We start from the raw sequence: 16,472 nt of genomic DNA, 5'->3' as shown, positions 1-16,472 counted from the left end.
CCGAAGACCTGCCACCCAACTAGCGGTCTTGGGATCTTTTGGCTCTTCTGAAATTCTTTGTCTGTGTCTTCTGTTTCCTGCTGTGTACCCACAATAGCTCACATCACAATTAATGTTCTAAGATTGGACATATGAGTCCATGAGTCATGAGCGACTCCAAGACGGATGAGCCATCTATTCATCTGCTATAAATTATTCAGAATAGTATGAACGTCAAGGTAGACACTGAGACACATTTTGGGAAGGCAGGCCAACTCTGACTGTGGGTCTCTTCCTGATGGTTTCACTGATGAAGCCCTTACTTCAGAGCTCTCACTGAGCTCTGCTTTGATCTGCTTTCAGGCCCTGCCAGAGCACTCTAGTTCCCATTTCAAGTCTCAATTACTGTGAAAGGCACTGAATCCAGCTTTGATGGTTTTCATGGAAAATGGTAGAAAATTCAGGCGATTTGGGGGAAAACTACATGAGCAAAAAATGAGCCTACTTGTTATAGAAAACAACCTCTAACAGATTTTTATGGCTATGATGATACAAGTGGACCAGGCTGGAGACCAGGTGAAGGTGGTCATTGACACCTGCCATCTTATGAGGTCAAGGTGGGATCCCTGCTGTGTGTGTGCTGAGGACTGTGCTTTAGAGTTTACCTCAGTTCCTCCCCTCAGTCCTAGTTTGGGTTTCAACTCTTTGGTTAGCTCTCGGAAGCACAAGAAATGGCCTTGGCTGTGACCTTAACACCAGCATGAGGCTTACTTTGGTTTCAAAATTTTGTTCTTGAGAGGTATTGCTTGAGCTTGAGAGTTTCTCTTGCAGGACTCTGGGGGGTTGAAAGCTGAGGCAAGCTAGTCCCTTGATCACACAGCAGTGTTCTTCAGGGAAACGCTAGAACACAACACTGTAAGTGCTAACTCCAGGAAACCTCAGGGCTCAGCAAAGCCCAGCTGTGGAAATGCTATCCTGGGCTCTACAGCCCCCCATTAGGTCATCAGAACTTTCTTTGTGTTCTTTTCCCTAACTTTTCTGTTCTCAGAAAAATCAAATGAACATTAATCCAGAGTTTCACTCTGTGTTTCTGTCTTCTTGGGCTCCTTTTCTAATCTAGTCATGACAAATCTCAACAAAAAAATACACTGAGATTGCCTTGAAGGTAAGTTACATGGTGCCCACATAAATAAACGTGGATTCCAGAAACAACAATTATTTAGGGTATATGTGTTCTGGACAGTGTTTGTGTTTATTTTGTTGTTATCCCTGCTGCATCCAGCTGTGCGCCCAGGTTGGTTCACTTCACCATGCAGTTCTGTCTTGTTTTCTGTTGTCATGGCGTGAGAGGATAGAGAAGAAACAACAGAGAGGAATGATGTTTTGTTTTCTCTAGCCAGGATGAAGAGTTCTTTATTTCCTGCTATTATAGCATCCACAGGCTTGAGACTTTTCTATGACATCCCCAACCCCATGACCTGCAAAAATGCTCTGTTTGCTCCTACAGATTTATAATTTGACTGAAGAGCTTTATGGGTTTGAAATCTGGACTTGAATAAACTGAAATTAAAGTGCCTGAGTTAATCATAGAATGAGGGAACCAATAATGCAGAGTGTTTCCACCCTACATATTGGATTGCTGGAGAAATTCTGTCCATAGGTCAGGGAGACAGGAATGGTTTAGTCTCGGGGAGACCCATGTAAATCCTGGTAAATGTGGATGGTAAGGAGAGTGAGGGAGTCAAGCTGGGAGATGTTAAAACCGACATGGACTTAGCAAAGTTTAATGAGTGTTTACAATGCACTAAGGATGGGCTTATATCAACTGAACTTGTTAAACCTCACCACAGTCACACTATGAGGCAAGAATTAGTATTGCTATCCTCATTATGAATGGAAAAGCTGAAGAAGGCAAGATTTAGTCACTTAAATTCAGTAGTCAGTCAGTCAGTGGAAGAGGCTGGTTTCAGAACCCATATACTCTTTCCTTAACATGAGCACTCTGGGAGAATGAGGGGTTTGTGGAGGTGGGAGCTGCCAACCTTTTGGCTTGAGCAGGTCATCTTCTGTGGTCAGACATCTGAAAACAAAAGAGGCCTGAGTGTGTGCAGAGCATAAGTCTAACCCCACATGGAGAAGTCCAGATGCTCAGGCAGTCCAGCCATGCCCAGGCAGATCAAATGATCATACAATGAGTGGTTGATTATATTCCATGAGGCCTTTTCTGAAGTTAAAACATTATTACATTTCCTCTCTTTCATTTCCTCTCTCCAATCCATCTCATTTACCCTTGCTGTCTCTCAAACTCATGGTCTATTTTTTTTCATTGTTGACATATAATCTTTTTCTTCTCCTCCTAACTACATAGATACAGCCCTCTCAGACTGTACTGCTTGCATGTATATGTTTTGGGGCTGACCATTAGGTACTGGCTAACCAACTGGGGAGGCCTTCACAGGGAAGACTGTTTCTTCTTAGTTAACATTTCTTAGTTGGCTGTTCTTTGTCTGGGTTTACAGAGAACAAATGGTCTCAGGGTCCCTGCCCCAATAGAAACATCTACAACACTACTCCTGTACCTAAAGCTTAGGGCATATTGTGAGATGGGACAGAAGATTGTAAGAGTCAATGGAGGAGAAAGTTAGCTGGGAGACTGCATCTCTAGAGATAAAGGCCTTTCAAAAGAGTTAAGTGGAAAGATGTGGAGTCAGACCTTACCAGCAGTACTCAGCTAATCTCCTTCCCCTGTACCTAACTTCTCAGGATCGCCAGATGTTCAAAACATAGTGCTGAGTGTTTAGGTCCAGAGACATCAAAGGATTGCATTATGCATGACCCTCAGTCATCTACAAGAAGGAACCTGTGTCCTGAAGCTCAGAAATCAATGACCAGTGAAGTAGGAAGGGGATCTGGCTAGATCTGTGGGTACCAGGAATTTTGTAACTGCATCACAGAATACCTTGACATAGCTGGAAAGGCCCTGAGAATCTTGGGTGATAGTGCATTGCAGAGGTAATTAAAAAAAATAATAATAAACTTCACTGAAAGCAGATGGGTGTTTGTATTTCCTCTGATATCCTGAGCTGGAAACAAAGAGAATGACTGTTGCAGAGACCAGTTCAAAGCACCCAAAGAGCCCAGTTTGGAAGAAAGGCTTTGAACAATAAACCATAAATGTTGTTACAGTCATCAAGGTCAGAAGCAGCCCCTGTGTATGTCTAGTTTGTCTAGGTAAAGATTTCTCTTCTCCTAACCCAGCAAATGAGTTTTGAGTGTGCACCCGGTGGCTATAATTTATGTGCAAAGTAAAACTATCAATGATTTCATCTGCCCAAAATCTTAATGTAGTTCTTTCATCTTATTCCCCTGTGTATGTAGCCCTGAAGGACAGAGTACGATTTGCCATTTTGTCCCTTGGCAGACAGCTCTGTAATGAAATGGGGCTTCGGGTCCTGTCTTTGTGCAAAACACCAGATCATTATCAGCGATTCAAGAAATGTAGGGGTTCTGAGCCAAAAGGGCTTTAACAAACCACTGAAGGAGTTGGGTTACTTTTCGTTCTCAATAATTTCCGTAAAAGGAGACGTTCCATTGTGGGGCAGGAAGTGTTTCCTCTGCTCTCTCACATTTGACGATGAGCTAAAATGCATGGAAGGAGTTTCAGGTTGAAATTCCAATTGTAGCTGGGGTCTGGGTGCCTCGAAGAAGATGTCAGAGGTCATCTTTCAAATCTGCAGGTGATGGCCATCTTTAGGATTCATATATCCTCTGTCCCCTCCCATCTATCTCCCAACCACTTCTATCCCTGCTTCATTAATTGTCATTGACCCTGGATGCTTGGTTTTTTATTGTTCTTTTGTGCAATATATGCTCAGGATGGTGTGTACCTTTAGAAAAACCTTGTAGCTAGATCTGTGGGTACCCGAGTTATCCTGATGTACCCTTGAACAGTAAGCGACACCCACCACAGTCACCACTAAAATACTCCTTCCTGGATGCCAAATTTTAGACAGCCTTGATTTTATCTGCCTTTCTGCTCCTCTCTGCCTGAATCCTGGCCATGTCATTTTAATAACTAATTGAAACCTGTCTAACTTTCTCAACACTCAGTGGGGAAATTCCATTTGAAAATTCTTTTTCCCTGTCATTTCTACTATGTACTTGAGAGAGAATGAAGATATGAAGATAAGAAATAGGATCTCTCCTCTCTCTCTCTCTCTCTCTCTCTCTCTCTCTCTCTCTCTCTCTCTCTCTCTCTCTCGTGTGTGTGTGTGTGTGTGTGTGTGTGTGTGTGTGTGTGTGTGTGTGTGTTCTTTTCTGCTTTTCCAATGACGTAGGTAGGGAGTTTGAACAACCTCCCTACCCCCACTCCTCCTCTTTGAAGCTAACCCTGATTCCCATTCCCTAAGAATGAGTCTCCTTTTGAAGGCTGAAGGTTTGGGTTACCCAAGAGGGTAGAGGGAGGGAACTGTAGAGCCTGCCTAAGGGAGCATCTTCCAGCCCATCCTAACCTCCGATGAGACTCAGAGACCCATATCCCAGGGAACCGCTGATGTCCCTTAAGGCCAGTTACACAGCCCAGTTCTGCTCAAGTGTGATAGCATCTGACAGAGGTTTCCGTGTGTCCAGTGGTGAGAGCGCCCAGCTTTGTGGGCCCGCTCCGCCCCGCCCTGGCTAGGTTCGCTGGGGGACAACTTACTGTGTTCTTGGGGCATCCAAGCTGCAAACTCTCAAGTGTAGGTGGGACAGAGGGCGAGGTATGTGCACTGTGGGGAAAAAAAGAAAGAAAGAAGGAAAGAGAGAGAGAGAGAAAGGAGAGCAGAGAGGAGGGGGCCTGAAGAAACAGAGACCTGAAGACTACTCCCTGACTCCAAGACAGCATCACTCAGATCCTGATGGGGACTCCCTGGGAGGGGCTGGCCTTTTTTGGATCTTCTTGGGCTTGCTGCTCAGACAGGTAGTTGGGAGAAAAAAGACAAGCTGTCAGCTGAAGCTGAAGGCGGTTCAGCGGCGTCCAGCACCCTGCCTTACGGGATCGCGCCCCGACCTGGCTCAAGCACGCGGTGCAGGTGTCATCTCCCCTGGTGCCCCTCCTGGGAAGGGGGACAAGTGGCTTCCGAAGGGACGGGCGACAGGCTGGAGAGGAGGCAGGGGAGGGGCTGGGGATAGAGGGGGCGGGGCGGGGGGCGGGTGCCCCCCTGAGAGCCAAGCCGGGCCGGGTACCGACTGCCATCCTGCCGCAATTTCCCTGTGTCATGGCTCCGGTCTCTTAGCAACAGCCGCCAGTCCGGCCGCCCGGAGCAGCCGCCGCGGGCTCAACTCCACCCGGCGGAGCCCGGCGCGCCGCAGCCACACAAAAGAGGCGCAGGGCTGGGGAGCGCGCGGCCGCAGGGTCGGCAGTGAGCGCTGCGGGAGGGGACTGTGGCAGCAGAGGAGGCGCGCCCGAGAGAAGAAGGGCTCCAGGCAGCGCGGGATGCGGAGGACCTGACACTTCTTGGAAACTCTTGGAAATGGCTCCCGCCACCGCGCCCGAGGGGACTGCGAGCCCCTGGCGCAGGTTCGTCCCCGCCGGGCTGTCCAGCCGCTCTCGCGCCCGGGGTTCCGGGGCGCTGTCCCTGCGCTCCGCCGTCGGCTCGGGCTGAAAAGTTTCTCCATGGTTCTTTGTGTCTCCCGAGCTGCCCCGGTCTCTCTGGGTAAGTGAGCGATTATTGTTTGCTTAGAGTGCCTCCATTTTGAGCATTTCTGTCAATCCCCGGCCTCCGAGCGCCCTTCACTAGCCCTCCTGTCCCCGAGCCCAGGCCCCTTGGCGGGTGTTCCGAGCCAGGTGTTCTCCTGGGCGTGGGATCAGGGCTGCGCTGCCCAGAAAAGGCGAGTTGGGGATTGCCTTCACTTCGCTCCAGCTAGTCCTCCCTCCAGAGACGGACTCGCAGCTGCTGCACTCATGTGACTAGACCAAAGCTAGGGCAAGAGACTCGCGGCCCTGAGGGCCAGGGGCCGGGGGTCGAGGACCTGGGTTGTGTGCGGGGGGGGGGGGGGGGGGGGGGCACAGCATCGCTCACAACCTGGGGCCCTAGGTCTCTGGTGCCGGGCTCTATCTATCATGAGCTGAGAACTTGAATCTCTCTCTCTCTCTCTCTCTTGGAAGCAGTTGTATTTTTAGACATCCCTTGTTTGATTTCCCCATCCTCCATTCCTTAACCAAGGCAGGACTCGCGCCAGGCAGTCAGTTGCGAAGGCAGATGAGATCCACTGCTAAGTTTGTTTTTCTTCCTTAGGTCTAAGGAAAGCCTCAAAGGGGGGCTTTTCTATGTCACCTGACCTTTGTCAGTATTCTGTGTCAGATCTTGATATGCTGAAAGGGGGATCATCTTTCAAGAGAGCTGGAAGAATAACAAACGAGGGAATAATTACTAGCTATTAAACTAATTTTAAATATCTTCTGTAAACCATTGTTGAAATCTATCCCAACTTTCCTTATATTCTGCTAGATGTGAAGCTGGCTTGCAGAGGAGGAATACAGAAAAGTGCTTTTCTCCTCCAAGCCATCCAGCTCCTGGGGGCATCTGATCAACACCCAGAAAAAAACAGCTTCCCATCTCTCTTCAGAGAGCCACTCTGGCTACTGAAGCTGGCTTTGTTTCTAAAATGCCTGGACCTTAAAATCTCTTGAAGCCAACCCAGACTTCAAGATTATTAAAGACACTGGAGCTTACACTTCAACTAAAGCAGCAATATTTATGTTGCATCCATACAATAAGTATAAACACGGGGAATAGTGTCTCTCGTATATATTCAGTGTTTATATTTACTCTTAGAGGACCCTTTAAAACCAGATTTTAAAGGTTTACAGATGTGGTCTCTCCGTTGACTCCTCCCTAAGACAGTTAGGATTTCTTTACTGAATTCCAACCAAGTTCCAAAGAGATATTGTTTTTGCAAACAATACAAAAAGCTGACTGCCATTTGCTTGCCCATGTGGAGAAAAGATCATAACCAGATTGATATACTGAAGGAATCTAGGGTTATAGCTCTTCACTCCAGCACCAGTTAAAAGTGAAATTCTACCTGAATAACTTACACTTTCAAAGGATTCTACTACATGGACTGTCTTGAAAGATATGTGTGTGTGTGTATGTATGTATACATACACACACACACATATATATGTATATATATACATACATACACACATATCTTTGGATATATATGTGTGTGTATATATATACATACATATGCATATATATATATATATCCAAAGGCCTGTGATATATACATACATATGCATATATATATATATATATATATCCAAAGGCCTGTGATGGTCATCTGTATCTTTAAAGGCAACATAATGCCCTAATTTTTAGCATCTCTGTTACAGGAGGGAGCATAGAGAATGCACTTTGAGGACCCAGCAGGACTGGAATTTTCACATTTGATAGAAAACCACATAAAGGCCTCAGTTCTTAGTCCTACTTAGACTATATATGCAACAACCCAAAGAGCTCCCCGGAGCTAGGCTACTGTTGCTGTCTCTTCTCTCTCACCCCCCCCCCCCCATGACCTCCTGAGAAAGGATGGAGAAAACAGCTTTTATTTGTGGAAATGCCTTCCTATAAATCATCATTATGTAGACTGCTTTACCTGGGAAATTGCCTGTTCTTTTGAACACTTGGGTTCTGTAGAATACTGTTGGTATATTAATAAAGGGCCAGAATGCTATTGTGGCAGAGTTTTCTCATATTGTCATTTTCCCACACAAGAGAAAGGTATTTCTTGAAGAGATTCCAGAGGACTTCTCATATCCTCTGATGAAATCTAGCACAAGATACCTTTAAAGGGAGTTCCTCCAGGAGAGGAGAGAGAGCCAGAAGGAAGAGCTGGGTTACATAACAGTTACCTAAAAGGAACTATTCCATACCAAGAAGCTGTCCAGATGTTGCAAAGTGGAGATGAGGGGACAACGGGAGGGCTCTGCTTCCCTATTGCTCCGGGATAAGAGTAGACGAGAGGAACTTTATGGGAAGATTTGCTGTTGGTATTGAAGTGATATCTCGGAGATTTTCTGGGCAATGAATGGTGTCAGTCATCTGAAGTCAGACATCCTGCCCGTGCGGGGCATTTTGCTTTCACCCTGGGAAATGAATTCCTTTCTTTTTATACAGTAGTAACTTTTCAGAGCTGTTTGGTGACTTTGGGTCCCACTTGGGCAAATTTCCTGGGTCAGAGGCCTGGCACACCAGAGCGCCCCCCCCCCCTTTGGGAAACTTTTCCATTGCAGTGAGAGGCAGGGGTGGGGTGTGGGGAAAGGCTCTGACCAAGAAAGTCCTCAAACATTACTTTTGAGCCCCCACATCCACAGGATTTACAAGTATGTCAGGACTCCCACTGGCTGCCAGCCCGGAAGCTTTCAGATGGAGAGGTTCTTGAAACATGTGGGGGGATGGGGTGGGGAGAGGGGAAAGCTTTTCTCAAACTGGTTCAAACCACCGTTTCCTTCCATAACACAAACCCATCTTTGGTCTGTGTACACAGCTCTGGGCCTTGGGGTGGGTAGAGACACCTGGAGTTCCATCCGGGGCAGGGGCAATTCTAGCACGTGGGCTGCTGCTGCACCCAAGCTTGCACCCTCTGACTGTGTTCCTCTGCTTTGCTGCAGGAGGAGGTGACCAAGCAGCTAGTGGGCAGCTGACGCTCCCCCCACACAAGCTTCGGCTGCAGCCCTACGGGCTAGCCTTGCATTCCACCAGTTCACCATGATCGCCACCGGTGGCCTACTGAGGATATCCGCGAGAAAGCAGGATCCTCTTCGGCCCCCCAGCCAGGTCCCTAAGCGCAAGAGGAAAGCCAAGAAGAGGCGTAAAAACGACGTGGTAGTGGTGAAAGGCAAGCTGAAGCTGTGCTCCATTTCGGGGCTCATCGCCCTTTGCGGGATCCTAGTGCTGTTGGTGGGCATAGCCATGGCAGTGGTGGGCTACTGGCCAAAAGCCAACGCAGCCAACAGAGGTGGGAACAAGCAATTACTGCCTGTGGGCAGTAGCCATCGCATTGGGGCCGCCAGCAACAGCAGCAGTGGCAACAAAAACCCAGCCAAGAACTACTCTGGGACCCCAGGGGGTGTCAACTCTAGCTCTGTGGGCGGGCCCAGGAGTCCACCTCCTGCAAGATCTGCAGCCACCTCTTCTTCCCCTTCCTCCTCCACGTCGGTGGGCTTCTTCTTCCGAATCTTCTCAGGCTACTTGCACTCAGACAAGCTAAAGGTCTTTGGGCCCCTCATCATGGGTATAGGCATCTTTCTCTTCATTTGCGCCAACGCGGTGCTCCATGAGAACAGGGACAAGAAAACCAAGATCATCAACCTGCGGGACCTCTATTCCACTGTCATCGACGTGCACAGCCTCCGCGCCAAAGATCTGGCAGCAGCTGCTGCTGCGGCCGCCGCGGCTGCGGCTTCCTCCTCAGCTGCTGCCCCCGGCTCCGCGCCCCCCGGGGCAGCGCCGCTCAATGGATTTCTCAGCTACGTGCAATCCCGAGGCCTGGAGCTGAAGCCAGGCAGCTGCGCGGGCTCTGCGGACGCCTTCGGGGCTGCTGCAATGCTGGCCAGGGGCTCATGGCCCCACCCCGCTGGACTAGGCGGAGGTGGCAGTGGGACTCGGGAGGCAGGGTCCCCGCCGGACCTGGCTTCATCTCCGCGCTGTCCGCGGGAGGCCCCGAGTCTAACCGAGGCCGTGTACAGCATTTACCGCGAGCGCTCCAGTGGGGCTGGCCGTCGCCGGACCACAGTTGCCGCGGTGGCTGCGGCCACTGCCACTGTCACCGCGGCTGCCAGCGGCAGCAGCAGTCCGGCGCCCTGCAGCCCGACCGGGAGTTGGGGGCGCCAGAGCACCGCCAGCTCCCTCGTGGGCTCCTCGCTGAGCGCCTTCGCCCTGTTGCCCTTGCAAGGGGACCGGGACAGAGATGGGGACTCGGAGGGCGCAAGCTGCAGCTGGCACAGGCCTCCTGGGGAACGCGGCTCCCGGGATCTCCCCAGGGGAGAACTGGACCTGAGCCTTACCGACCTCCGGGGAGCTGAGGGTGGTGCGCTCTGGGCATCCTGCGAGCCGGGGGAGCCCGAGGGCGCCACGACAGCACACACCGCCAGGGGGCAGGGCGGCCGCTTGCCCAGGACCGGCAGGTACGCGGCCTGGCGGCGCCGCAGCACCAGTGGGCTTCCGGACTACCGAGCACCACCATCGCCGGAGCCCCCGCCCTCCTCGAGCGCGGCCGACCTGGACTCCAGCCCCCCTAGTACAGCCGCCACGCCCTCGCTCCCTCTGTGCCCCGAGGACTCGCCCCGTGTCCGGCGGGATTCCCACAGTTCTCAGTCGGATGACCAGTCCAGCAGCAATAAGGGCTACACCCCTCTGAAGGAGGCTGACACCTCTGTGGAGTCGGTCGTGGATGCGATGGCCAGAAAAAGGCTAGACTGTGAGGAGGCCACAGATCCCAGTACAGAGTACAGCTCCCCGGAGGTTCCCGGTCTAGAGCCAACTAGGGCAGAGCCTCTGTCTGTGCAGAGGCAGTTTACAAACAAGGAGAAACTCTTTCTGATTTCCAGGTCTCACACGCCAGGAGTAGAAGACCCTGAACTAGAAAACTCTTCCAACTAGGGAGAGCTGAACAGGGAAAGGAGACACGCGGGTAGAATCCCACTGGAACCTCTGCATTAAAAGCCCCCACCCTTCCCCAATTCCCCTGTGGACAGGTCCGAGGAAACCATTCAATATCCAAAGAGCTGCAGAATGTTATCCTTGAATTACGTTCACAAGATTCCTGTAGATAACTCAAGCAATTTTTTTTAAAGAAACAAAGTCGTCTTTCTATGTCCGATGGTGATTGTACGTTCGATGAAAACCAAATGTATTAAAAACATCACAATCTAGTTCATTAGATGAAATTCTCTTAATTTTCATAGGATCAAAATAATATATTTTTGACAGTAACTCTGTATTTTACTCCTATTTTTCTTTGCCCGCCCCCTCCCAACTTCCCTCCCTCCTGTACTCTGCTGCTGACTTCGTCCATAGCTGCTTGTAAATTAATGACAAGCTTTTTATTTCCACCCTCTTGCAGAACCTAGAAGAGTTTGTGTCAATTCTCTTAGAATTGAACTTTCTAGGTGGAGTCAAAGCCCAAAGCATGAGTATTCGGGAAAGAGGGTTTCCCCGCCTCACCCCACTCTGCTCTACAGCTGTCCAAAGGATTCTATTTTTTAAAAGGATATTTGAATTTTGCTACCAGGGTATGTGAAGACTGGAGGGCGCCAGCTACTACACGAGATTGTTACATTATTAAACTCACAAGACCAAGTACACCATGCGTTACTGAGTATTATCACAATTGTATGGAAAATAACATTAATATTTAAAGTCCTTTTTTTTTAAATAAAAAGTTTCTGAAGAGTTAAACATAATATTGCCTGATTTTGCTTGAGAACTCGTGATTCTAGAGCACAGGAAGCCCCTAACAATTTCTCTCCTAAATCCAAAATATAATATTCGTCTGTTAAGACTGTAGTCACCTTCTCCCAGAATGACAGAGGGTCATCTGTAAAGATGTGAGTGTGCCAACCCATTTCCAGTAACTTGACCCATTTTAACTTGAAGAAGAGGCTTCTGTGAATTTCTTTTTTACATAGAATGAAACTTTGAATAAGTAGTATTTTTTTTCTATAATACTTGTAGTTAACCTGAAGTTTAATTTACAGGGGTGCCAGACTTAAAAAACTCCCTTCCCCCCCCCCCATGAATATTCTTCTATTTGATTTTGATTTGGGGTCCATGGTCCTGCATCTATGGCTGACATAAGCCCCAGAGTCCTGTTATAATTCTGAAATAGTTCACAGTCTGTCAGTTAACCAATTGTCAAGACCAGAAAACAAAACAATGTATAGTTCTGTTCCCTCTTCTTTGTAATGTGACCTGAGACTCATGGCCTAAGACAAAAACACTGCCTTTAAAGAAAAACTAGTGACAGATGTGTTTGTATGGCTCCTCACACCATGCTGCAGAAGGTATAAGGATTTGGGATAGAAGGAACTCATGGCATTTGCTGTGGAGCTCTTAATGGCATACAAATAGACCTCTGCCATCAGATCTGTAAGATACAGATAGACCTCTGCCATCAGATCTGAAAGATGAGGTTAACAAGACCCACACAGCTCTAGGGGAAGTTACTATAGAGCAGGGAGGGAGAGCAAATGCCAGGGTTAGGTATAGCCTCTAGTAGAATTTCTGAAGAGATACAATTTAACACAGGGGCTATTGTCATTATGTCTACCATTGGGATGTATCTTCTGCCAGCTGTAACAGAAGCCCAGGCCCCACCCCAGGCTTCTGCAATCTGGGGTGGTTATTCATTATCTGCAGAACCACAGACAAATCTCTTAATCCTTTTGGGCCTCTGGTGAATGATGTAATCACTATGATCCCTTCAGCAGTAAGAGCTTAACTTAAATTCAGGGTATTGGGTTATGCTGGTTACAATCTTATATTTGTACACACTACTTAGCAAACAATGAGAGGCCCCATAAGCTTCCATATAACTTTCTGTAATAAAATTTAAATGGACCTAATGTTTCCTCAGACTATGCACATTAAACTAATAACTTGAACCTCTGGATTAATTTATTGAACTTTTCTATAAAACAAGTGAGTTTCTAACAGATAAGAGAGACAAACAAGTACCACCACCCCCCATACATTGTATTTTCATTCTACTGTTAGAGAGTATGTTTGTTATTTAAAAGTTAAAAATCGGCCTGTATATTCTTCAGTGCTGGGTTCAGTCCTCAGAAAATATATTATAAAGTTATTCTCTCTTAGCTTAAGGAAGGAGGGATGGGCAGAATAAAATTTTCCCTTGCAAAACAGAAAATTCAACCTAAATGACTGACTGACTGCAGTTACTGACACTGATGGGTTAATTATTTTGATCATGGTAAGTAAACAGTGATTGCCCATGTTAACTTCATATAGAGGTCTCCTGAAGTTAAATCCTTAAGCAACCTAACCTAGCTCAATATCATGTGCTACTCTGTAGGTCCTGTGGTGATTCACAGTCTTAAAAACTATAGAACAAACCTGCAATAGCAATGCTAGTTTTTTTTCTATTTACTCTGGGACATGTGTTTATCTACCTGCTTCATATATAGATCAATGAAGCTGAGTGGTAGCGCTACTTCCTGTCCACAGAGAAACAGCCTGAAGACAGAGGATGGAGTACTTGCCCAGGGCTGTAGAGCTGGTAACTTATAAAGTTAGGAATGTTGAGAGTTTTTACAAAGATTTAGACCTGCTGGTGGATGATGGGGTATGATTAGAAATTCTGGAGACTGTTTCAATCTTTTTTTCTTTCTTTCCTTCCTATTAGACGCCCTTGCAAAGGGCCACTCAGAGAGATGTGCAGAGAAATGCTAGAATCCTGTCAGATAGAAAACAAATGCTTGTGTTTTAGTGCAGCAAATGGCATATCTATGAATTTATGTAAGGTTTTGGTGATCTTTGGACCCAATCAGTAAGAGCACTTGAAGGGACTTTCCTGACCATAGAATTCCCCACCTTTTATTTATAATAAACACAGCTTTAGAGACTTAGAAGGAACACATCAGCTTGTTCAGAGCAGAGCAGCAGTGGCAGAAGTTAAGGTGCTGAGCTGTCTATAGTGACTAGAGGGATTTGTTATCTTTGAATTTCTCTCCTGTACTGAGTGAGTGCTCACTACCGAACTACTCAGCCTCTGTCCTCTCAGTTTTCCTTTCTGTACAGTAGAAATATAAGTGAGACCTACCTCACAGGGATCGAGTACTGACAAAATGGCTTAATTTACCTAGGAAGTGCTTGTATCTGGTTTGGCATATGGGCAGTGTGGCAGAAGCTTCATTAATTTTGTTTCCATCGGTATCAACTGCTGAGTGCACTTATTTCATATGGGCTCCTTTTTTTTATTCACAGAATAATTTTAGGTTTAAAAAAAAAATCCAATGTGTAATCAGTAGAGTACAGTGGCCCAAAGTGTGACTTCCAGGTCTTATATAACACTGCCTGCGTTTCTCAGTCTGTTAAATAGCAATAATAATAGCATTTGACTCACAGGATTAATTATTCAAGGGAGGGCTAAATAAACTAATACACTTCAAGGACTTAGAACAATTCTTGGCACACAAAAATTTCAGTAAATGTTAAGCACTGTTACATAAGCAAAATTCAGAAAAGTAATTAGTAAGTCTAAATTTATTACCCAGTTGTTAGGGACAGAGACAGATTTATTGTATAGAGAAGTCTTAATAACTTAGGTATATTAGAGAAAATAGATCTTCAGAAGCAAAGCCTTGAGCAAGGATGTGGACTCCTTGTGGCACAGGACCGTGATGTTACATAATGGTGGCCAAATGCCCAAACCCATCACTACTTTTGGCTGCCATTTGCTCTCTGTGTGTTTACTGAAGCTGGGCACATCCGAGAGCTTCTGAGGTCACAGCCTGTCCATCAGAAGACCTGGGGTCAAGATCAAATGCTGGGTCCCCACAGACATGTCCTCTGGTGATTTTTAGTCACCATGAGTTTCTCAAAACGATGATTTAAAAAAAAAAAAAAAATTCCAAGCTGAAGGACTTAAAGCAAAAACCCTCTTACAATATCAATACGAAATCAGTATGTAAACTTGTGTTCTAATTACATGGTATTTTGCCAAGACATTTAAAAATTTACCTCCCTCTCATTTATAAGTAAAGGTCTTATATGAATAACTGTAGCACATGGTGGATATTTTCCTCATTCATAACAAATATAATGTAAGTATAATAGCCACTGGCTTTGTTTTGTATAGAAGGAGATTGATATTTTTGGAGGTGCTAAATTCAAGGACTAAAATTTGAAGTTATGCTAAGTTCTTTAATGACTACAGCTCCAAATGTGTTCTGAGACTCCTTTCCTTTCTAAGGAACTTGTCTTTGAGGTTTTTTTAAATCTTCAAAATGAAGTTAATTTTTAATGGATATTTGATATTATGCTTTATAAGATTAGGTCTCCACAAACTGGACAATATAACTTCAGTCAGCTTCCTGCCATTCTCCAAAGGGGAAAAAAAACAAACAAACCAGAGAAAACTCAGATTTACTATTGGCCACCTGGCCGTCATAGTGTCAGAAAAGCACAGGGCTAGAACTGGGTTCAGCCAGGGCTGGAGCTTTTCAGGAGTTACCAGTGCCTTCCACCTTGGTGATGTAGCATCGGGTCTGAGCCATCTCAGGAATTATCACTGACTACTACCCTGTTGATGTAGTTGCCTCCCCAGAGCCCGAGGTCTTTTAAAGCTTCCACCACCTGAAAATGCACTGTTATTCAGTGGTAAGTGAACACCCATTCTGACCCCTTCATTGCCACCTATACTGTGGCTTTTCATGACAATTAGGACATTGACAGTTTCAATGCTAAAATATCTTGTACTATCAATCAGGTGTATTACTTTGTGATACTCAAAGCACCACAAAGCTTGTACCTGTGTATAGCTATGCTTCTGATCCCCTCATTGAAAGTGATAGTGAGGTCTGGAAGCTCCAGTAACAAGGGAGCATCCAGTTGCCAGGCCCTAGCAGGAACTAGGGAAAGGATCCTGTGGACAGGCAGGAAAGATGAAGTTAGGTGAGCACTTCTAGAAATGATTATATCTCAAAAAAGATTAACTTGGTTACTCTACTTTAGAGGTTAGATGGTGTTCTGTACAGACAAGAGTCTTAGAGAGAAGATATAGAGCAGTTTCTACTCCTTAGAAAACATCCTTACAGAAAATACACGACTAGACATATGTGTCAGTGTTTAAAAAAATTCAGCATAACATAGTGTTACTGATATGAACCCATTTGATAGAAGTAAACATCTGATAATGTCCATAGTTTAAAAAACACATAACCACACTTATAAACTGTGGTTTTGAGGCTGAGAAACTCAAGGCCCTTTTTACTAACTCGACTTACAGTGGAAGAAAACCCCGTTATTATGTCTCAGTCAGTGGCAGCGAAGGAGGACACAATGCTACGTTGTTTTACTGCTAGCCTTGAGCCTTTCTTTGCTTTGTAGGCCTGTCTCCCATTCCATTTTGTAGAAACACAATCTTAATCTGAAAGAAAGTAATCTGTAGGAACAACTGGGGCTGCAATCTTTTGGGGGTAAACGTATGTATTGTTTTCAGCCACACTTAAATTTATCTCAAATTGGTTTGGGGGATGTTGGTAAGTCACCGGGCTATTCTGAGATGATGGGTACAGATTAAAGACTAGCCCCCCACCACAGCAACTTAACTGGATTCTTTTTGAGACAGGCAACAACCAGTGATTTCAACATAATATTAAATGTTACAAAATAGATATGTGAGCCTTCTAGCTGGATCTTGATTAATGTAGAGAAGTCACGTAAGGGGGAAAGTGCCAGACAGGGATCAGTCTGGAAAATGGCAGAAGG

At 46.2% G+C, this 16,472-nt stretch overlaps 1 protein-coding gene across 1 annotated transcript; it reads left to right on the top strand.

Moving 5' to 3' along the window:
• Positions 1-5,190: 5,190 nt before the first annotated feature.
• Positions 5,191-11,428, top strand: Tmem200c (transmembrane protein 200C). The gene is made up of 2 exons (XM_034524999.2): positions 5,191-5,672; positions 8,636-11,428. The coding sequence occupies exon 2, from the start codon at positions 8,733-8,735 to the stop codon at positions 10,623-10,625; it is 1,893 nt and encodes a 630-aa protein (XP_034380890.1). The 5' UTR covers positions 5,191-5,672; positions 8,636-8,732; the 3' UTR covers positions 10,626-11,428.
• Positions 11,429-16,472: the final 5,044 nt, after the last annotated feature.

This window comes from Arvicanthis niloticus, chromosome 21, assembly GCF_011762505.2.
Source record: "Arvicanthis niloticus isolate mArvNil1 chromosome 21, mArvNil1.pat.X, whole genome shotgun sequence".
Taxonomy (NCBI): Eukaryota; Metazoa; Chordata; class Mammalia; order Rodentia; family Muridae; genus Arvicanthis; species Arvicanthis niloticus.
This window is presented reverse-complemented; position numbering and strand designations above follow the sequence as displayed.